General features: G+C 43.2%; 1 protein-coding gene across 9 annotated transcripts in view; it reads right to left on the bottom strand.

Annotated features, from left to right (window-relative positions):
- The window catches only part of ccser1 (coiled-coil serine-rich protein 1), a 1,304,709-nt gene that overhangs the window by 1,076,078 nt on the left and 204,661 nt on the right, over window positions 1-23,970 (bottom strand). For all 9 annotated transcript variants that reach the window (XM_068045908.1, XM_068045891.1, XM_068045926.1 and 6 more), the window contains 2 exons: window positions 21,444-22,764; window positions 2,560-2,744 (listed from right to left, as the gene is read on the bottom strand). In XM_068045908.1, the coding sequence (XP_067902009.1) occupies window positions 2,560-2,744; window positions 21,444-22,713 (1,455 nt within the window). In that variant the 5' untranslated portion in view covers window positions 22,714-22,764. The remainder of the gene's footprint in view (window positions 1-2,559; window positions 2,745-21,443; window positions 22,765-23,970) is intronic.

Genomic DNA, 23,970 nt, shown 5'->3' with positions numbered 1-23,970 from the left:
GCCTGGAACTTGCTGCCAGGGGAGGTGGTGGAAGCAGATACGATAGCGACGTTTAAGAGACATCTTGACAAATATATGAATAGGAAGGGAATAGAGGGATATGGGCCCCGGAAGTGCAGAAGGCGTTAGTTTTGGCAGGCATCAAGATCGGCGCAGGCTTGGAGGGCCGAATGGCCTGTTCCTGTGCTGTACTGTTCTTCTTCTTCTTTTAATGTAAAATAATCAAATCATGTCCAGTCGGAGCTGGAACCAATCTCACTAAAGGCAAATATTAAGCAGCCCTGCATATACAGCATCGTATCACATAAATTCATCCTAAGTTCTGGCAAAAATGTCCAGTTAACAATGTGGAAACAAAGCATTGTGTGAGCACATTAAATGATAGGAGAGTTTAAATGAAGGCTGGTTGTAAGAAGAGCTGCTGAAAAATCAGCTAATTGAGCATGAACAACCTTTATGTCAGTCCAATATTACTTTTCTCTGGGGCCCGCTTTTCTTGGTGAAATCTAAGCCATTCTTGTCTGTTCACCGTCTGGGGAAAAGATAACAGTCACCGCCTCAATCAGTGATCCGAATTTCCAAGGATTTGTTGCATAATGGGAATTTAGAGTGATCAAAATGTGGTCACTGCTCACCCACTGATCCTGAAAAATTCAAGACACATTTGACTGCAAGAGAATGATTGCCAAGTCTCTAACAGCCTTAAGAGCACAGGCCAGCTTTCTACATTAAGCATTTGGAGCGGCACAGTGGCGCAGTGGTTAGCACCGCAGCCTCACAGCTCCAGGGACCCGGGTTCAATTCTGGGTACTGCCTGTGTGGAGATTGCAAGTTCTCCCTGTGACTGCGTGGGTTTTCGCCGGGTGCTCCGGTTTCCTCCCACATCCAAAGACTTGCAGGTGATAGGTAAATTGGCCGTTATAAATTGCCCCTAGTGTAGGGAGTTGATAGGGAATATGGGATTACTGTAGGGTTAGTATAAATGGGTGGTTGTTGGTCGGCACAGACTCGGTGGGCCGAAGGGCCTGTTTCAGTTCTGTATCTCTGAATAAATAAAAAATAAATATTCCGAATGACCCAACATGCAAACTGCATTGACACCAACACACAGCAACACTCAACAGAACACTGGGGAATAAAATTTACATAACTGCTCAACAAGATAATCTGCTGAAGCAAGGACAGAAATACAGAATGTGTGTATCCATTTGTGCATCAAGCTCTCTCCTTCTACAGACAGTGTGCGTAAGAACATAAGATATAGGAGCTGGAGTAGGCCATTCAGCCCCTCAAACCAACTCCGCCATTCAACAAAATCATGGCTGATTATCAACCTCAACCCCATCTTCCAGTGCCATCCCCACATCCCTCAATTCCCTTAGCACCCAAAAATCTATCCATCTCTGGCTTGAATATACACAATGACTGAGCATCCACAATTCTTTGGGGTAGAGAATTCCAAAGATTCACAACCCTTTGAACAAAGAAATTTCTCCTCATCTCAGTGCTAAATGGCCGACCTCTCATTCTGCACCCCATCCTCCACCCCGTGTTCTAGATTCCCCAGCCAAGCGAAACAGTTTCCCAGCATCTACCCTATCAAACCCCTTAAGAATTTTATATGTTTCAATTCAATCACTTGTCATTCTTCTAAACTTCAGGGGATAAAGACAATGTGCCCTTACCCAGGGTCTAGCCTGCCCATTTAAGCCCTGATCTTAAGCTAAGCTGTGCGATGGGAAGCTGATGGGATGGGGGAGAATGGTGAGCAGTTAATGGAGAGTAACATGGGAATGGGGTGTAAAACTGGCATTGCACTTGATCCAGTCAGGTTCCTGCTGTGAATCCACATGTGTATTTGACACTGAAGCAATTGTAATGATGAAAGATGTGTGTAATTGGGGGGAAAAAAACCACACCAGGTCCCAAGTGCTGATACATACAAATTAGCTGCAAGATTGTTCTTCTCAAAGATCTGCTGAGCCTGAAACAGAACATTAACTTTACCAAAAATGCAATTTCCACTCGTGTCGTTCTCTTTAATTTCCCCTCAGAGGTGCTCATGCGATTTGTCATTGATTTTGCGACTACGTCCCTTACCTGAATCTCCAGTTTCACTTCAGCACCTTTGCTGACTTCCAAAGCCATAGACTTTGGTGATGGTTTTGGGCTGAGACTACAGCCTACATCAAAACACCCCTTGCTATACAAACAGGCCAGAACCTTCTGGGCTGCGTGTGCACTGCTCAAACTATCAGACCTTTCCTTGTGAATCCAATTAACTGATTTGTGATTGGGAAAACTTGCTGCAGTTTCTGCTCAACATGATCTGAATAAAAGACAATCGGGCTAGAAATTGGTCTTGTAGCGTAAAGCAGGCATTATCATATTTGCCACACATAAAATGCTTAGCTCCATATTTGGTCCCATTGTCTTCAATGGAGCTGAATACCAGGCAGGGCATATAAAAGGCTTGTCAGTGCAGCCCCACCAATATCAAACATCCTATTTACTGGAACAAAGCACTGTATTGGCTGTTTCATAGCTCCATGAACCTACCATGCTGTTCATCTTGGAAGACGACGAGCCTGCTCTTTGTCCCTTTAGACTGTGCAATTCTTCCACTCGCCCGTCTCGGACGCCGTGACTCATTCGCCTTCCAGATGTGCCCTCGGAGGATGACCTCAGTCGCCTCTCCACCCATTTCTCCTCATGGTGGGGACTGAACGTCCTGTTCACCGTCACTGTAAAAATAAAACAAAACAGAAGTCAACTTCACACTAGCGCTCACTGTACACTGCAGGGTTACAAAATGCCAAGGAAATAAAGTTACAGACAAGGCAAGAGTTAGACAGGCTGCAGACTCCATTAAGCAACTGGAACTAGTTTATTATAAAGAGACACGTTCATCAAAATGGATCACATATCCAAAGCAAAATGAGGGCAGTTATGAATGGCATGTTGCAGATCTATTCAATCCAACAGACAACACTAACATTTTGACATAAAATAAAAGCAAAATACTGCAGATGCTGGAAATCTGAAACGAAAACAAAAAATGCTGGAAATACTCAGCAGGTCTGGCAGCATCCGTGCAGAGAGAAGCAGAGTTAACGTTTCAGGTCAGAGACGCTTCTTCAGAACTGACAAATATTAGAAATGTAAAAGGTTTTAAGCAAGTAAAGCGGGGGTGGGGCAAGAGATAACAAAGGCGAAGGTGTTGATAGGACAGGGTCACAGAGAATAACTGACCAGAAGGTCATGGAACAAAGGCGAACAGTATGTTAATGGTGTGCTGAAAGACAAAGCATTAGTACAGAGAGGGTGTGAATGACTGTAAAGCACAGAGCACTCCAAGCGCAAACATAAAAAAACACATTTAAAAAAACAAAATAGCGGGTAAGCACAGTGGAAACAAACTAAACTAACTGAAAAACCTAAAATAAAATAACCAAATAAAAAAGGAAAAAGAAAAAAAGAAAAAATAATTAAGCATAAAAAGGGGGACCAGTCATGCTCTTAAATTATTGAACTCAATGTTCAGTCCGGCAGGCTGTAGTGTGCCTAATCGGTAAATGAGGTGCTGTTCCTCGAGCTTGTGTTGATGTTCACTGGAACACTGCAGCAATCCCAGGACAGAGATGTGAGCATGAGAGCAGGGGGGAGTGTTGAAATGGCAAGCAACCAGAAGCTTGGGGTCCTGCTTACAGACTGAGCGGAGGTGTTCCGCAAAGCAGTCACCCAATCTGCATTTGGTCTCCCCAATGTAGAGGAGACCACACTGTGAGCAGCGAATACAGTATACTAAATTGAAAGAAGTACAAGTAAATCGCTGCTTCACCTGAAAGGAGTGTTTGGGGCCTGGGATAGTGAGGAGAGAGGAGGTAAATGGGCAGGTATTACACCTCCCGCAATTGCAGGGGAAGGTGCCATGGGAAGGGGACGAGGTGGTGGGGGCAATGGAGGAGTGGACGAGGCTGTCGCGTAGGGAACAATGCCTTCGGAATGCCGACAGGGGAAGGAGGGGAAGATGCGTTTGGTAGTGGCATCACGCTGGATGTGACGGAAGTGGCGGAGGATGATCCTTTGGATCTGGCGCCTGGTGGGGTGGAAAGTGAGGACAAGGGGAACCCTGTCGCGGTTCTGGGAGGGTGAGGGGTGAGGGTAGAGGTGCGGGAAATGGGCCGGACATGGTTGAGGGCCCTGTCAACCACAGTCGGGGGGGAATTCTCGGTTGAGGAAAAAGGAAGACATAGCGGAAGCACTGTCGTGGAAGGTAGCATCATCAGAGCAGATGCCTCGGAGACGGAGAAACTGGGAGAATGGAATGGAGTCCTTACAGGAGGCAGGGTGTGAAGAAGTGTAGTCGAGGTAGCTGTGGGAGTCGGTGGGCTTATAATGAATATTCGTAGACAGCCTATCCCCAGAGATGGAGACAGAGAAGTCGAGGAAGGGAAGGGAAGTGTCGGCGATGGACCACATGAGAGAAGGGTGGAAATTAGATGCAAAGTTAATAAAGTTTTCGAGTTCCGGGCAGGAGCAGGAAACGGCACCGATACAGTCATCAATGTGCCGGAAAAAGAGTTGGGGGAGGGGGCCTGAGTAGGACTGGAACAAGGAATGTTTGACATATCCCAAGAAAAGACAGGCATAACTGGGACCCATGCGGGTACCCATTGCAACACCTTTTACTTGGAGGAAGTGAGTGGAATTGAAGGAAAAGTTGTTCAATGTGAGAACATTTTGACGCTTCATTGTCAGGGCAGTAACTAACTAAGCATCAAAGAATGAAAATGTGAAGTGATTCATTTTGATAGGAAGAACATGGAGAGACAATATAAAATAAAGGGTATAATTCTAAAGGGGTGCAGGAGCAGAGGGACCTGGATGTAAATGTGCATAAGTCACTGAAGGTGATAGGATAGGTGGAGAGAGCAGTCAATAAAACTTACAGTATCCTGGGCTTTATTAATAGAGTACAAGAGCAAGGATGTTATGTTGAACTTGTATAAGACACTCGTTCGGCCTCAGCTGGAGCATTGCATCCCGTTTTGGGCGCTGCACTTTAGGAAAGACGTGAGGGCATTGGAGAGAGTGCAGAAAAGATTCACAAGAATGGTTCCAGGGATGAGGAATTTCAGTTATGAAGATAGATTGGAGAAGTTAGGACTGTTTTCCTTGGAGAAGAGAAGGATGAGAGGTAATTTGATAGAGGTATTCAAAATTATGATGGGTCTGGACAGAATAGACAGGGAGAAACTGCTCCCACTCCTCAAAGGATCGAGAACAAGAGGGCATAGAATGAAAGTATTGAGTAAGAGAAGCCACAAAAGTGACATGAGGACAAACTTTTTCACACAGCGAGTGGTTAAGGTCTGGAATGCACTGCCTGAAAGTGTGGTGGAGGCAGGTTCAATTGAAGAATTCAAATGGGAATTAGACAGTTATATGAAAAGGAAGAATGTGCAGAGTTACGGAGAGAAGGCAGGGGAATGGAACGGAGTGAATTGCTTTTTCAGAGAGCCAGTGTGGATACGATGGGCCGAATGACCTCCTTTTGCACTGTAACAATTCTGTGATTGAGAATATTCAAGGCCTGTGTCCTGTTTATGAAATTAAGTACAAAAACATATTTATATAGCACCTTTAACATAAAACTTCACAAGGCGTTTCACAGGAGCATTATAAAAATAAGGTGCAACACTGAGCCACAAAAAGAACTATTAGGTCAGATGACCAAAAGTTTGGTAAAAGAGGTAGGTTTTAGGGAGTGTCTTAAAGGAGGACAGCGAGGGAGAGAGGTGGAGAGGTGTAGGGAGGGTGTTCCAGAGCTTGGGGCCTAGGCAATTGAAGGTATGACCACCAATGGTAAAAATCAGGGATGCACAAGAGCACAGATATCTTGGGGGGCTGTGGGGTTGGAAGAGATTACAGAGATAGGGAGGGACAAGACCATGGAGGGATTTGAAAACAAGAATGAAAATTTTTAAATCAAGATGTTGCTTGATCCAGCTGGGAGCCAATGTAGGTCAACGAGCACAAGGATGATAGGGAACAGGACTTGGTGCGAGTTAAGACACAGGCAGCAGTTTTGGCTGACCTTAAGTTTACAGAGAGTAGAAAGTGGGAGACCAGCCAAGAGTGCATGGAGTAGTCAAGTCTAGAGATAACAAAGACATGAATTTCTTTTTTTAGAGCAGTATGTTGAGGAACCAACTAGAGAACGGGCTATTATAGGTATAGTATTGTGAAATGAGAAAGGGATAATGAATCATCTTGTTGTAAAGGAGCCTCTAGGGAAAAGTGATCATATTAGGATAAAATTTTACAATAAGTTTGAAAGTGATGTTGTTCAATCCAAAACTACGATCTTAAATCTAAACAAAGAAAACTACGAAGGTATGAGGGGCAGGTTGGCTGTGGTAGATTGGGACACTGCATTAAAAGGTAGGATGGTAGACAGGCAATGGCTAGCATTTAAAGAATTAAAATGTAGTTTACAACAAACTTACATTCCTTTGAGACACAAAAACCAAACAGGAAAGATGATACAACTGCGGCTAACAAGAGAAGTTAAATATTGTATTAGATCAAAGAAAGAGGCTTATAAAGTTTCCAAAAAAGTAATAAGCCTCAGTATTGGGAGCATTTTAGAATTCAGCAAAGGAGGACCAAGAAACAGATGAAGAAACAGAAAATAGAATATGAAAGTAAACTAGCGAAAAACATAAAAACGGACTGTAAACGCTTTTATAGGTATGTAAAAAGGAAAAGATTAGCAAAGAAAAATGTAGGTCCATTACAGGCAGAGACAGGGGAATTTATAATGGGGAATAAGGAAATGGCAAAGAAACTAATCAAATACTCTGTCTTCATGAAGGAAGATACAAAAAACTCCCAGAAATACTGAAGCACCAAGGGACTAGTGAAAATGAGGAACAGAAAGAAATTAGCATTAGTAAAACAGTACTACTGGAGAAATTAATGGGACTGAAAGTTGATAAATCCCCTGGACCTGATGAGCTACATTCCAGAGTGTAGAAAGAGGTGGCTGTCGAGATAGTGGATGCATTGGTGGTCATCTTCCAAAATTCTATAGATTCGGAAACATTTCCTGCAGATTGGAAGGTAGAAAATGTAACCCCACTATTTAAGAAAGGAGGGAGAAAGAAAACAGGGAACTACAGACCTGTTAGCCTGACATCGGTCGTAGATAAAATGCTAGAATCTATTCTAAAGGATGTTGTAACGGGACAGTTAAAAAATAATGGTAGGCATGGGCAGAGTCAACATGAATATATGAAAGGGAAATCATGTTTGACAAACCTTTTGGAGCTTTTTGTGGATATAATGAGTAGAATAAATAAGGGGGGGACCAGTGGATGTGGTGTATTTGTATTTTCAGAAGGCTTTTGATAAGGTCTCATACAAGAGGTTAGTAAGCAAAATTAGAATACATGGGATTGGGAGTAATATACTGGCATGGACTGAATTGTTAACAGACAGAAAACAGAGAGTAGGCATAAACAGGTCATTCTCAGGTTGGCAGGCTGTGGCCAGTGGGGTACCACAAGCATTAGTACTTGGACCCCAGCTATTTACAATCTATATCAATGATTTGGATGTGGGGACAAAATGTAATGTTTCCAAGTTTGCTGGTGACACAAAACTAGGTGGGAATGTAAGTTGTGAGGAGGATGCAAAGAGGCTTCAAGGGGATTTAGACAGGCTAAGTGAGTGGGCAAGAACATGGCAGATGGAATATAATGTGGAAAAATGTGAAGTTATCCATTTTTGTAGGAAAAACAGAAATACAGAGTATTTCTTAAATGGTGAGGTTGGGAAGTGATGTCCAAAAGAACCTGGGTGTCCTTGTTCATGAGTCACTGAAAGCTAACATGCAGGTGCAGCAAACAATCAGGAAGACAAATAATATGTTGGCCTTTATTGGAAGAAGATTTGAGTACAGAAGTAAATATTTCTTGCTGCAATTGCATAGAGAGTCTTGGTGAGACCGCACCTGGAGTATTGTGTACAGTTTGGGTCTTCTTACCTAAGGAAGGATATTGTTGCCATAGAGGGAGTGCAACAAGGTTCACCAGATAATCCCTGGGATGGCAGGATTGTCCTATGAGAAGAGATTGAGAAGACTGGGTCTATATTCTCGAGAGCTTAGAAGAATGAGAGGTGATCTCATTGAGGCATGCAAAATTCTTAGAGGGGTCGACAGGGTAGATGCAGGAAGGATGTTTCCCCTCGCTGGGGGATCTGGAACCAGGAGACAGTCTCAGAATAAGAGGTAGGCCATTTAGGATTGAGATGAGGAGGAATTTCTTCACTCAAAGGGTGGTGAATCTGTGGAATTCTATACTCTAGAGGGCTGTGGAGGCTCAGTCATTGAGTATATTGAAGACAGAGATTGATAGCGTTCTAGATATTAAAGATATCAAGGGATATGGGGATAGTGCGGGAAATGGCGTTGAGGTAGATCAGCCATGATCTAGTTAAATGGTGGAGCAGGTCCGAGGGGCTGAATGTCCTACTCCTGCTCCTATTTCCTATGTTCCTATGAATGAGAATTTCAGCAGCAGACGAGCAGAGACAGGAGCAAAGTCGGGCATTGTTACGCAGGTGGAAATAGGTAGTCTTGGTGATGACACGAATATGCGGTCGGAAGTGTATCTTCGGGTCAAATGCAACACCAATATGCGAACAGACTGGCTTAATCGCAAACTCTTGCCAGGGAGAGGGATGGAGTCGGTAGCTAGGAAACAGAGTTTGGAGTGGGGACCAAAAACAATAAGTTACTCGCAGCAGGATTCCTAGCCTCTGACCTGCTCTTGTAGCCACATTATTTATGTGGCTACTCCAGTTCAGCTTCTGATCAATGGGAACCCCCAGGATATTGATAGTGGGGGATTCAGAGATCATAATGCCATTGAATGTCAAGTGGAGATGGTTAGATTCTCTCTTGTTGGATGGTCATTGCCTGGCACTTGTGTGCCGTGAACGGAACTTGCCACTTAGCAGCCAAAGCCTGAATTTTGTCCAGGTCTTGCTGCATTTGGACTCGGACTGCTTCAGTATCTGAGGAATCGCTAACGGTGCTGAACATTGTGGGATCAGTGAACATCCCCACTTCTGACCTTATGATTGAAGGAAGGTCATTGATGAAGCAGCTGAAGATGTTTGGGCCTAGGACACTACCCTGAGGAACTCCTGCGGTGATGTCCTGGAGCTGAGATGATTGACCTCCAACATCTGCAACCATCTTCCTTTGTGCTAGGTATGACTCCAACCAGCAGAGAGTTTCCCCCCCGATTCCCACTGACTCCAGTTTTGCTAGGGCTCCCCGAGGCTATACTCGGTCAAATGCTGCCTTGATGTCAAGGGCAGTCACTCTCACATCACCTAATTGCCCTTGACAACTGAGTGGCTTGCTTGTTCAGAGGGTAGTTAAGAGTCATCCACATTGCTGTGGGTCTGGAGTCCATAAAGGACATTAGTGAACCAGATCATTTTTTACAAATATCCGGTAGTTTCATGATCATCATTACTGATGGTATCTTTCTGTAAATTCCAGATTTATTTAATTAACTGAATTTAAATTCCCCAGTGCCATGTTGGGATTTGAACTCACATCTCCAGATCATTAGTCTAGGCCTCTTTTGGATTACAAGTCGAGTAACATAACCACTATGCCACCTTACCCAGGTGTACATATTTATTTCATACAATGTATTGTCACAATCTGTCCATTGTGAGTTGTTGCTCACTTCAATGAAAGGGTATTTTATCAAGTCATCCAGCTTTTTAAAAAAAACTGATTACTTATTTATTTACAGATCCTTCTATGTAAGTGCACTGCAAAGCAGTGTGAGCCGTCAGTAAAAGAATCAAGGGTTTCCCGAGGGATTTCCCAGAGTACAACTGTTTACATGAGTCACTAATCAGTGGGAAGTACATCCTCCAAGTTACAGAAAGCCCTTGAAAATCAGCCTGGGGGCAGACCAGCAGATGAAGCAAATCCAGTCTGACGGCTATGTGTCTGAATTTGCGATCCTACAGTAAAGTCAGTCACAGTGTACAGCTCCATGCAGCTGCAACCTGATGTAAGTACTTGAGTAAAACCTAAATATTTCCTTGAATCGTCAGAGTTGTTTTGACAAAGGAACCTTTGCTGCCCACCCATGCTTCCCAACAAGCTCTCCTCACGTCTTTCAATCCTCACTCTGTGCATTGAGAAACTTCTCATCCTTGGTGATTCCAACCTCCATCTCAACTCATCTTGCTCTCTCTCCTCTGCCCTCCCGCCCTTCCTTAACCCCTCCTACCCATATTCATAACCACTTTGCTATCCCATATGGCCTCTCTATTCCCATCATCCCAACACAGAAGACCAGCTCCATTCACTTCCTACAATCCCTCACAACCCCCTTCCCCCTCCCAACCGGACTTCTTTCTGCATTCATGCCTGGAAAAACCTCTCCCTCAAGTCAATTTCAAACTTCCAATCCTCTAGACTTTGGCCCTCTGTTAGCCGTGATACTTCAGTTATTGATCTGCTCAATCACAGTCTCATCTCCACCTTTGATGCTACAGCTAACACACAAGGGAGGGGTGTGTGGGAAAAATAAACCATAAATGGATTACTCAATGTAGATAGGACATCAACTGCAGGGTGTCAGCAGAGACAGCCAAGCTATAGAAATCAAACATGAGGAGATAGGGAAACTAAGGCACTTCCATTGTACAATTACCCAAAATCTGTAACCAACCTAATGACACAAATCACAATCAGCTTGAGATCTTTTGTTCCATCAACTGCATTCTTGAAGCATCCAATGGATAGAGCGAAAAAAAACTAATCCAAAGCAAAGCACTATGCACTTGACCCTGAGTCATTGTGATACACAACATATGCTCTTGACAGAAGGCACCAGCCCTTACCAGATGATGACGAACACTTGTTGTATACTACAGATGACTAATAACCGCTACACATGGAGATTAAAATCCTGCACCTTAGCAATATTGTAAATGTAGCGACAGCCTTCACCTCCTTATCTGTACAGGTGGTTGAGATAGAGAGTTACTCACACTGATGGTTCTTTAAAGGAAACAATGCAATTGGCAAAGTGCTCAAAATAGAATCACAAACAGGAGTAATTGGAGGGTAGTGGGTGGAGGGTGAGGGGTGGGGAAGAGAAGGTTTGAACTGACAGCAGGTCACCCTATGGGGGTGATGGGAGAGATATGAACTAAGTAGTTACATACCTCATACCTTTGGTGTGGTGAAAGCATGCAAGAGTATGAGTGAAGAAATGTGTAAGTGAAAGATGGGCTGTAAAAGGCCCTGCAATATCACATGGCCATTGATGGTAAACTATTCGGAAACTTTGGGCTGAACATTTAGGCTCTGAGCACAGAGGCACATGGGCATGTAAGTTCACGCTGTTGGCCAGCCTCACTGGTGAGCTTGTTTACTTCCAGCCTGATTAGATGCATTTCAGTGATGAACTTTCATAGCTAGTGAAAATCTTTGGTGCTGTCCCTTAAAGCTGCTGCAGTCCTTTAAATCTTCAAGCAGCACACATGGCTAGACTCCCAAAATAGCAAACTAATGGGTAATGTTCCTGCTGTTTGTCATCTGTATGTTAATTAGACTGACTCTAGAAACTCTGGCTGGCAGAGTTAGTAGGTCCAATTGTTAACTCTAGGAACTGAGCCAAACTCAGAAATGAAGAGATGGCAAAAAAACTTACACTATGTCGTCTCAATCAAAGATTATCTGAATAAAGAGCTGTCATCCAAGGTTATGGTGAGAGTGACGTGTAGGTTTACTTAGGAAATATCTCATCCAGGCCTCAAACATCTAATTAATGTTTTGACTGAGTACATATTGATTGAAAGATTCAGAATCCTGGCTAATCTGCAGATCAAAGAGTTTTCCTCTCTTTGTTCTGGTTTCCATCTTGAAGACTATTGAGGAAATATCTCCTTAGAGCAGAGAAGGCTAGAGGAGATTTGATTGAGGTGTTTAAAATCATGGAGGTTTTATATTGGGTAAAGAAAGAAAAACTATTGCAATGACTGAAGGGTCGATAACCAGAGGGCACAGATTTAAGGTAATTGGCAAAAGTACGAGAGGCGACATAAGGTAAAACATTTTAACACAAGTGTTAGGATTTGGAATACTCTATCCAGGAGGGTGATGGGTATAGATTCAATAGGAGCCTTCAAAAGGGAATTGGATAAATGCATGAAGGAGAAAATTCACAGGACTATGGGGAAAGAGTGGTGGAGTAGGATTAGTTGGATTGCTACCTGGAAGGGCCAGCGCAGACTCAATGGGCTGAAAGGCCTACCTCTACTTCTATCTTAACTGCAGTTATTTCTGAAATAGTCTCACCCTGTACATCTACCATCAGATAACAAAACACAACATATAAATGGTCTTTATTTCAATACGGATCAAAAATTCTACTTTCGTCACAATTTAATTATAAGCTTTCGCTGACAAAGGCACCACTCTATTACTCTTGACTGCTAATTGAAACTCTGCATGTTTATTTACAAGAGCTGATAACAGAATGAGTTCAAGACAGTGATTGAATCTCAGGGCTCAAACTGTGGCTCAAAATCTTTCAAGCTTTGCTTTAATAATTGGATTACTGCCTTGTAATCCACTGCCAATCCAAGATGAATTTAAAAAGAAAGCAAAAGATCTACGAAAAAATTCAGAGCAGAACAGGCATCTTTCTGCAGGATTTCCAACTTGCAAATGTGATTCGTGGCTGGACGCTGGTCGTATAGATTATTTTGTTTAATAGATCAACCTCTCAGCGTCACAAAGGAAGGCCTTTGCGAGGATCATACTTAAAACACTCCATCTACTTTCAGACCAAGTGTACCTCAAAGCACAGGTTTCCGTGCTGGTAGTTCTACTGTGGATATGATCTTCTCCATACGCCAGCTACAAGAGAAGTGTAGGGAACAGAGTACATCCTTTTATCTTATTTTTGTACTTCTCACTAAGGCATTCAACACCGTCAGCAGAGCAGGGGTCTACAAGATTTCAGGAAAAATTGGCTTCCACCGAAGCTCCTCAGTCTCATCTGCTCCTTCAATGACAACATACACTCCGCTGTACAATTTGATGGCTCCACTTCCGACAGTTTCGGAGTGAAGAATGCAGTGAAACAGGGTTGTGGCCCAGTCCCCGTTCTGTTTGGCATCTGTTTCTCCATGATCCTGACCTTCGCCTACCCTGCAGATATGGAAGGAGTCTACTAGCACACTAGGTCAGACGACAAACTCTACAATCTATCAAGGCTGAAAGCGAAGACAAAAACACATTGTCTCTTGATCAGAGAACTCCTCTATGCTGATGATGCTGCGTTAGTCACTCACACGGAAACTCAGCTACCAAGATTCATGGACTGTTTCTCCCAGGCTTGTAATTTGTTCTTCTTGACTATCAGCATCCAGAAAACCGTCGTCATAGGACAAGGTGTTGCATCACTGCCCCTGATCACACTAAATAACACCCCAATGGAAGTGGTCGGCAAATTCTGCTACCTTGGGTCCACTGTGACAGACAATCTGTCCCTTGATACAGAGCTCAATACACGCACAGGGAAAGCAGCTACCACCTTTGGCCGACTTGTGAAACGCGCATGAGATAACACCAAGCTGACCCTTAGGACCAAGCTAATGGTTTATAAGGCCTGTGTTCTCAGCACCTTGCTCTATGGCTGTGAAACATAGGTGACTTACAGCTACCAGCAAAGGAAGCTCAATAATTTCCATCTTCGCTGTCTGTGGCGCATTACGGGTATATCCTGGCAGGACAAAAATCACAAATGTGGCAGTCCTCTCAAAGGCAGAATTCCCAAGTGTGTTGGCACCAATCAAACAGAGGCAGCTTCTGTGGAACGAACATGTCCACGAGATGGAAGACAGTCGAATACCCAAGGAGTTTCTGTACGGTGAGGTAGCCGGGGCCAGATGACCAGTGGGGCGCCCAAAGATCCACTTCAAGATGCTTGCAAGCATGACATGAAGGCCCTAAATGTCGACTGTCGCACCTGGGAGTCACTAACTGACGAAAGAGGGAAATGGTGTGCACTACCATGATGACCAGTGGCTACAGCAGCTTGGCAACAGGCACCAATGTCAAAAACAACAACTCACAGCATCACTTGGCAGCTTCATGTGCGACACTTGTGGTAGAACCTGCATCTCAAGGATTGGCCTTCACAGCCATCAACAAAGGTGCATGAAGAGAAGACACCCCACCTAAATGGATAGTTAGCTGTGTGTCCATCATCTTTTGCAGATGGAAGGATGCCAACCAGATCAACCACCAAACAATCACACCCCAAGATTTGAGTGTGAAAATGCCAGTGCACAATGCAAATACAAATAATTCTGGAATTAAAATCAGGACAACCAGCACCTATATTATTAAAAACTTTTTTTGTCCTTTCAACTCCTGGTTAACCAGCGGCATGTGTTCCAGCATTTTCTAATTTTATTTTAGATATCCAGAATTGGCAAAATGCTCTGTGTTCAAGCTTCACTCCAGGATTCGAGCATATAACCTAGGTTGAGATTTCAGTGCAGTGCTGTGGGAGTTAAGCACTGTCAAAGGTGTCCTCCCTCATATGAGATGTTAAGCCAAGCCTCAAGGGCCCTCTCAGGTGGATGTAAAAGCTCATAAGGAAATATTCCAAGAGGAGCAGAATATTCTCCCAGTGCCTTGGACAACATCACTAAAACAGATTAACCAGCCAGTTATTTCACTGCTGTGGAATCTTGCTGTGCACAATTTAGCAGCCATGTCAGCCTGCAAAATAACTGTGGCCATATTTCAAAAGTACTTCATCAGCAAAGTTCTTTAGGATGTGAGAGATGCTATATAAATGCACGATCTTTCTTTCTCATTTACTTGGAACGTTTGAGAGACACAGGAAGGTTGGGTAGTGACAAAGACTAGAAGGGGGCAGGAACCTGCTGGCACAAGTGAGACAAACTGAGCAGGTCAGAGCAAGAGAGCCGAAGCACCAAGGTCAAAGAACCAGAATCAAATGACTGCCATTCATGACAGCATCACAAACATTGGATTTTTTAAAATGCAGATGAGTCTCAGGAGGAATAATGAGAGCCAGAGACCAAATGAGGTACAGACACAAGACAGAGGGAGGGAAAGATCAAAAAGCAATAAGTTTGCTTCGTACAAATTGGCTGCCGCATTTCCTATATTACAACAGTGACTACACTTCAAAAGTACTTAATTGGTTGTAAAGCACTTTGGGATATCCTTAAGTTGTGAAAAACGCTGCATAATACAAGTTCCTTCCTTTATTAAGAAATGAACCAAGGGCAGTGCATCATGTTGAAACCTGCTGCATCACTACCATAGGTATCGGCTAGACCTTCACTACTGAGTTTCCGATTTCAAGCGTTGCATTTAAAGGAAGTTCCTCCCAGTTGACCGAAGAATCAAGTATTACTAGACTGCTCATTCATGCCTCCTAGAGGTTTGATTGGAGTAGACCTAGTAGATAGCAAGCCTCTTGCCTGCTTTTTAAAAAAAATTCATTCATAGGATGTGGGCATCTCTGGCTAGGCTGTCATTTATTGCCCATCCCTAATTGCCCTTGAGAAGGTGGTGATGAGCTGCCTTCTTGAATGCTGGAGTCCTTGGAGTGTAGGTACACCCACAGTGCTGTTAGGAAGGGAGTTCCAGGATTTTGACCCAGTGACGGTGAAAGAATGGTAATAAAGTTCCAAGTCAGGATGGTGTGTGACTTAGAGAGGAACTTGCAGGTGGTGGTGTTCCCATGCATCTGCTACCCTGTCCTTGTCGGTGGCAGAGGTCACGGGCTTGGAAGGTGCTGTTGAAGGAGCCTTGGTGAGTTGCTGCAATGCCTCTTGTAGAAGGTACACACTGCTGCCACTGTGTGTTGGTGGTGAAGGGAGTGAATGTTGAAGGTGATGGATGGGGTGCCAATCAAGTGGCTGCTTTGTCCTGGATGGTGTCGAGCTTCTTAAATGTTGTTGGAGCTGCATCCCATCCAGGCAAGTGGAGAGTATTCCATGACACTCCTGACTTGTGCCTTGTAGATGGGGGACAGGCATTGGGGAGACAGGTGGCGAGTTACTCGCCGCCAAATTCCCAGCCTCTGGCCTGCTCTTGTAGTCACAGCATTTATGTGGCTGGTCCAGTTCAGTTTCTGGTCAATGATAACCCCCAGGATGTTGTTAGTAGGGGATTCAGCGACAGTAATGCCATTGAATGTGAAGGCGAGATGGTTAGATTTTCTCTTGTTTGAGATGGTCATTGCCTGGCATTTGTGTGGCGCAAATATTACTTGCCACTTATCAGCCCAAGCTGTTGTCCAGGTCTTGCTGTATCTGGACATGGGCTTTTTCAGTATCTGAGTCGCCATGAATGGTGCTGAACATTGTGCAATTATCAGCAAACATCCCCACTTCTGACCTTATGATGGAGGGAAGGTCCTTGATGAAGCAGCTGAAGATGGTTGGGCCTAGGACACATGCTGACCACATAGTCAAAGCATCACAATTACATTTGCACCCCTTTGTCATCTGATAGCCTAGGGGAGAAACATTCTTTCTCTCTCATTCCTCCATCAGTCTATTTTAGAAATATATTATATATGAACCTAGAATATAACCATACGTCCTTACAGGATCATTGCTGCTTCTGGTCCTTCCTCTCTGTTTTCATTTCTCAATTGGTCTTGCATCCTCTTCTTCATTCTTGCATCTTGGCTGCATTAAAATAAAGACGCATCCAAGTCTCCTGCTCTAAATCATTCCTTTCCTGGGCCTCAAACCTGTAGATGGCTTCCATCCCTTCACCTATTGTTCCCCACCACCACCCCCACCCCCCACCCCCATTACAATCTTTAGCAGTAACTTGACTTACCTCATGTAACCTTTACAATATCCTAACCTTATTTTATTCAACTTGCTGTTATATTTTATAAGCAGTATTCCTTTCACTTTGATATGGAAATTCCTAGGAGGCCTACGGACAGGACCCCAGACAACTGGAGTCAGCTCTGGTGAGTTCATGAGTTGAGATAGACTTTTACATATCTGTTTTTGTTTTATATGGGGGCATATTAGTAACGTGCCCGAAGCTGTATTCAACAATCATCTGCACATTGCAGAAAGCCCCATCTAAGGTAGGTACGTTACCGTAGCAACCACACTGCAAGCAACATAATTGCTGAAGACAGGATATCTACACTAATCGATTAAAAGGTTTTGTTATCATGACAGCACAAGCACGTTGAAATCTATAATGACACACTGGAGTAGAGCTGGACATGTGCAAAAGTGTAAAACTGGTTAAATAGAAAAAGAGTTGACAGCCAGATTTAAGTCTCTCCCCATTTTTATTTATCATTGACTTCAATGTAAAGTGCACCTCCAACTTGCAATCACCTGTTTTACACAGTTAGGCAAGGTTCACTCCAAAATTGCAGTCAGTAATGAGACCAGTTCCATTGTTACTTTGTTTTCCTCAAAGATAAAACTCATTGAGGGGAATTTTAACTCATTCAAATCCCATTCACTTGGATGGTGTTAAAACTGGACCCAATATTGTTTCTGTTCATTTCTAATAGCTATCTCTGGCACAAACAGAAAGCAAGTCCAGGAAGTGTTTTGACGTCACTCATCATAATGCAGCCTGTGACTTTGACACTCCCCCATTATTCTGTCAGATCATCTTGCTCAATAAATATATATTCAATATTTTGTAGTAACAGAACTAATTCATCACTGGTTGGGACAAGACTCCAACTGCAAACGATATATATTGTATATAAAATGACAAATAAGAAATACACATGGTATAGTTCAAATGGTACAATTGTACATTTAATCTTTTTTTAATGAGTGGTCTGGTGACAGATGCACAAATCAGGAGATCTAAAATGGATTTATTATAAGCTGCTAAAAACACATTGATGATGCCAGCAGCATTGACAAATGCACGAAAAGCTGATGTTTTGAAATTCTAACCTCATCTCTAGTTGATGCAACCCATCTTGTTCTCCCCGACTCAGGGTGTAATTTCCTCTGTAATGAATGGACTGTGGCTGCTTATCTTCCACAGCAGAAATGAATTACTTCCAAATTTCAAATCTCAGTAAAGAAACTAGTTCCCATAAATGATTAGCTACTCTAATCAGTAAATGACTAGATGCAATTCACACACGACCTCTCACTATCTCTCTCTCTCTCTCTCTCTCTCTATCCTGTAGCATCTGGCAGAAATTCCAATTAACTACTTAACTGCAACATTCCTCCAGTATCACCCATGCACAATAGTATGCTGGTGTGTAAAGGATTAGGGAAAGTGCAGAGAATGGTATAAGCTTACTGTTAATGCCATCAAGAAGGGGGGAGGTACAAGATATGAGTTAGTTTTTGAAACTTAAAGATATTCCAATTAATTCTAAAATGAGATATTGGGCTGAATCTTACATAAACTATGATGACCCGCACGGGCAGACCACTCGACGCGGAGCTGCCCCGATATTAAATGCGGCAGCTCATTTAAATGGCTGGGGCGGACTGCCCCGAGTGATTAATTCTTTCATTAACTTTTTTTGCATATTTAAATTTGCCTTCTATCGCCGAGCAACAGGAGGGTCACCATGAGGCCTTGCAGCTGTCGGTAATATTGGGCCGGGCCTTCCCGGCGCGGAGGCCCATGTGGGCCTGTCCCAGAGGCATTTTCCAGCCGCCACAACCACTACATCGAAGTGGTGGGGGGGGGGGGGGTGTTTGTAAAATCCAGCCCATTGTAAATAAAAATGTCATTCTTGCAGTTGGATCCTGCTTTAGAAACAGAGACCTACATAACACCGGGTCAAATTGCCTCTACTCTAACTGCAACATCCCCATAACCTTTAACCGCGACACCCACTCTAATTTCTGCACAGTACTACATCTATTGTATGTGCAACAACTCATCTGGTAAAGTTATCAAAAGAGGAGAATGAGTGAAAGCAAGTTAAAAACAGTTTCCAAATTAATACTCAATCTTATTTTTTTGCAAGTTTAACCTCTGACATATTGCACGTTGTTTTTCTCTCTCGCGCCCACTCTGAACTAGTTGGCTATGAGTCATTCTAAATTAAGGCAGCAGATGAAGAATAGATTTTCTGAAATCTGTGTCCTCTGGTCACTGATACTTTGGTCACAGGAGCAGTTTCTCCCCATCTACTCTAAAACTCTTCATCATTTAAACACCTCTATCACATCTTCCCTTAATCTTCCCTGCTCTAAGGAGAACAATCCCACCCTCTCGTCTCCCCATGTCACTCAAGTCCCTCATCCCTGGTACCATTCTCGTAAATCTCCTCTGTATCCTCGCTAGGGCTTTGACATCCATTCTAAAGTGTGATGCCCAGAATTGGAGTTAGTGGCTGTTGCTTTAAAGCCAGTCACCGCATCATGCATATTTCATAATATTAAATTTTTAATAAGCAGTTTAGATTAATCAGGCTCCCACAGTAGTAAAAAGATCAAGGAAATTAAATGCTGCTGTTTATAAGTTATTTACAAGGAGCTGTCAGTACTCACGAGCTGTGATCTTAGAATTTTGTCAATTTGGGTTAGTTAGGTGGACGGTTATGTAATGTAACTGTGTAACTAGATATATAAATGCCACCGTTTTTCTCATTTGGAGGCTTTCCCACTTGGCTGGTGTCTCTATCTCATTGATGTCAAAGTTGCTCAACCTACTAAGATTATCTCAGAGAATACATGGTGACTTCTTGACCTCCAATAGCTGCAAAGATTATTATTAGCCCTGGTATTCGCCTGCTCTAATCTGTGCATTCTGTGGCATTGTCAGATAGCTCTCTGCCAGTCAGTTCTCTTTCGTGAAGAAAATGATCCCTTTTGTAGTCTGTCCCATCCAAAAAAGATCAGCATAAAGTGTCAAAATGTGAACTGGTTTTTAAGTACTGATATAGTGCAACTGTTCAGACCCGCTCTTGTGGGACCTTATATCTACTGTTCAAACATAGTTGTATATATGTTAACCTTACCCCTGTACCTCAAAATTATGATAGCTATAGTTTAAAAACAGTTACTCTCAACTTCTCCATTCTCCGCAATTACTGTCACACTTTTCAACCTCCCGCTCTCTCCAAAGTTAGCCTTAAAATTGCACTCCTCATTTATCAGTGTAAGACCCGTTCTTGAATATCCTTAATGGCCAGTTAACCTACAGCACTGGAAGAGTTCTAGAAGTGAGTTGTTCATGGGATTTGGATGTGATGTTGCTGGACAGGCCTGCATTTATTGTCCGTCCCTAATTGCCCTTGAGAAGTGGTGGCGAGCCGCCCTCTAGAACCACTGCAGTCCATGTAGTGTAGGTACACCCACAGTGCTTTGGGAAGGGAGTTCCAGGCTTTTGACCCAGTGATGGTGAAGGAACTGTGATATAGTTCCAAGTCAGGATGGTGTGAGGCTTGGAGGGAAACCCATGCATCTGCTGCTCTTGTCCTTCTAAGTGGTAGAGGTCGCGGGTTCAGAAGATGCACTACCCTGAGCTTTCCCCATAGCCCAGCAAATATTTCCTTTCCAAGTATATATCCAATTCCATTTTGAAAGTTATTATTGAAGCTGCTTCCACCATACTTTCAGGCAGTGCATTCCAGATCAGAATAACTTGCTGAGCAAAAAAAAAATTCTCATTCCTCCTGGCTTTTTTTTTTACTAATTATCTTAAATCTGTTTCCTTTGGTCACTGACCAGCCTGATAGTGGAAACACTTTCTCCCTGTCTACACCCTATCAAAACCCCTCATAATTTTGAGCACCTCTATTAAATGTCCCCTTAACCTGAATTATTCAGCCAGACAGTGGCATTGCAATCGGTGACATGTTTCTGTATTAAACAATTAATAAGCTTGAATTGGACCAGTTTCAATGCAGCTGCTTTTCGAGCCTTGACAACAACAACAACTTGAATTTATATAGTGCCCTTAACATAGCAAAATGTCCCAAGGGGCTTCACAGGAATATTGGCAAACAGAATTTGACGTCAAACCAAAAAATTTGATATTAGGATTGATGACCAAAAACTTGGTCAAAGAGCTATGGTTTTAAGGACCGTCTTAAAGGAGGATAGATGGGTAAAGAGACAGAGAGGCTTATGGAGGGAATTCCAGGGCTTAGAACCTAGATTGGTGAAGACACAGCCACCAATAGTCGAGGGATGAAAATCAAGAATGTGGAAGAAACCAGAACTGAATGAACAAAGAGATCTTGGAATGTCAAAGAGCTGGAGGAGGTTACAGAAATAGGGAGGGGCAAGATCCTGAAGGGATTTGAAAACAAGAAGAAAACCTTAAAAATCAAGGCATTGCCAGATGTTCATACCTGTCGAATGAGACGTTCCATGGCACTGCTCTTGAGGTTTAATCATAGGTACAGAGCTTGTGCTGGTTAACTTATACGCCTTCTTAGTGGCTACACTGTTCACTTCCAGGCCATTTTGGGTAGACAAAAGATCATGTGCAACAGAAGAGACCTCCTCACTGATGGGTTTGGACAGCTTAATCTGGGTGTCACCTTTACCGATTTCCTCGGTTTCCAGGCAATCAAATATTTGTGGACTTTCCTCAGTTTGAGGGGCTGCTTGTGGGGTTTGGTGAGATTGGGTTTCAGGAATCTCCACGTCAGAAAGCAGAGCAGTCTCTTTTAGGTAACTGCAATCAGCATATGTCAAGATTTTAGCAGCAAGGCTGAGAGAGTTCACAGAGGTAGTAATGAAATTGGGGTCAAGCGCAACGGTGTTCCGAACGGCTTCAGCAGAGTTACAGACCAAAAATTCTTTATCAGCCTCGGAGACTGAGTCCGCTGATATTGGCACAAATTCGGATGGGGTTAGTATGGTGGTGTTGTCGCTTGAAAGTAGAGGTGAGTGCAACGAGCCTTCTGTATTCTCAACCTGCAGATACTTTGAGCATTCCTCAATTACAGGCCCCCTTAATGTAGCCTTGCTGGCCTCTGGCGAGACTTTGGGTTGGTCTACTGTGATTATTGACTGGCTCTGTGCGACGTGTTTCGAGAGCTTGTAGTGCGTGGAGAAGGATTTGGGAAGCAGCTTCCTGTTAGAGTGCTTGGTGGAACGCTTGCTGTGGTCATCCGGAAAGCCGGAATCATCCCCCTCGTCGATGCTGGACCTCCCCGAGCTGATGCAATTCATGAAAACATTTTTGTTGCTGGACAGGTCTTTCCCCTTTTCAAAGTCTTCCGTCACCGATCGGGTGATCTTTTTGCCACGTGGAACACCGAACCCAAACGAATGCCTACTCTTTGTCCTGACGCTCTCTTCAATGTGCTCCTTTTGACTTGAACTTTCCTGAGACTGAACTCCGTTGCAGAGATTTAAGTTGGAGTCGCGGCCTTCCGCTTGGTGCTCGTGAGTCTTTTTGCTGTGGAAGCCAATGGAGGGGGTGCGGAAGATGTTCCTGCGCTTTCCCATGCTGCTGGAGCTGGAGTTGGTGCTAGACGGAGAGGAGGTGTGGACCCCATTGGTGGCAGAGGACGGTGAGGATGGGAGGGAATCGCGTCTTTTTGAGGTGCTTCGTCTGAAGATCGGCAACCTGGAGACCAGAGTGGAACGCCGCGATCCTGTGTCCCCCATCAGCACAGTCTCTCAACCCACCAGACTGTGTTAAACTGTAGGACCGTCAACCTGGGTTGTGGAAGGAAAAAACAACATTAGAGGACAAAGAACCTTTTTCCAATTCAGGAAATAATACATGCTCTTCATCAGTGTTACAAATACAGTATTTCTAGTACAATGTTTAGAAACAATTAGATCTCCAGTCCAGCATCCCAATTATCATAACATTTGGTCCAAAAGTGTCACCAATTAGTTTTGCATCCAGTAGTTTGCAATCCAGCAAAACCTACATGAAGGCATGATTTATGTGGCAGAATTTATAATACTGGAAGTTGGTGGTATAGTCTGCACCACTCACCATCTCCACTTATTATGGGCAGCCACCTATATGTAGCAAATAGTGCTAACCCATATGCTATCAACATTGGAGTCAATTACAAAGGTGCCACTAATAAGCATTCCGAATGTTTCAAGCTGTTTAATAAGTACCCTGTACTTATCATAGAATCATGTTATCAATGTGCCCGTTATACACAGTGAGGACAACATTACAACCCAAATACACAGGGCAAAGAAAATGGTATTAGAAGGGGAAATGAAGAGGTAATATTAAATCCAATGGTAACATTTGGCTATATATTACTACTTAAATAACATTTCTCTTCTGAAAATTATATTCTTCCACATCGGTTAAGGCCTCCCCCTGCCACACAGCACTCCTTAATCAATTGTAAATGAGGTAGAGTTAGAAGGGGAACAAAACTCTCCATCTCCCATACAGTTTGGGACAAAGAACTCAGAATCATGAGCAAAAGTAATGTTCTAAATTCTAAAACCTGTCAGAACTACTTTGCGAAGCTGACAGACAAATTGGCTTCAATTATAGGATAGCTGTTAACTTTTACTGAAGATAGGGCAGCCTCAGCATTGGATTGTAAGTAATGAGCATTTTTGGAGGCAATCTTAAAGAAATTTATTGAATTAATCAATAGTACCACCGAAATAACAAGGCCCAGCAAACATAAAGCTAAATACTAACTTGATGCACTAAAATATTTAATGTTGTAATGGTGTACTGGATGTATAAAATTTCTATCAAACAATTAAATCTCAAAGAATTACTTCTCTACCAGTAAGTTTCCACACACAGTATTGGGATGAATAACCGGTTTGATTAGTTGAGGGAGGAATTGTCGGTGTAATAGTAGGAGAACTGCCTGACCTTCCTTGAATGGTTGCACAAGGTGTGCAACATCAACTAAGCAGACCTCAGTT

The sequence above is a fragment of the Heterodontus francisci genome, chromosome 1, assembly GCF_036365525.1.
Source record: "Heterodontus francisci isolate sHetFra1 chromosome 1, sHetFra1.hap1, whole genome shotgun sequence".
Classification (NCBI taxonomy): Eukaryota; Metazoa; Chordata; class Chondrichthyes; order Heterodontiformes; family Heterodontidae; genus Heterodontus; species Heterodontus francisci.
Note: the sequence above shows the minus strand (reverse complement) of the source record. Positions and strands in the feature narration are given on the sequence as shown.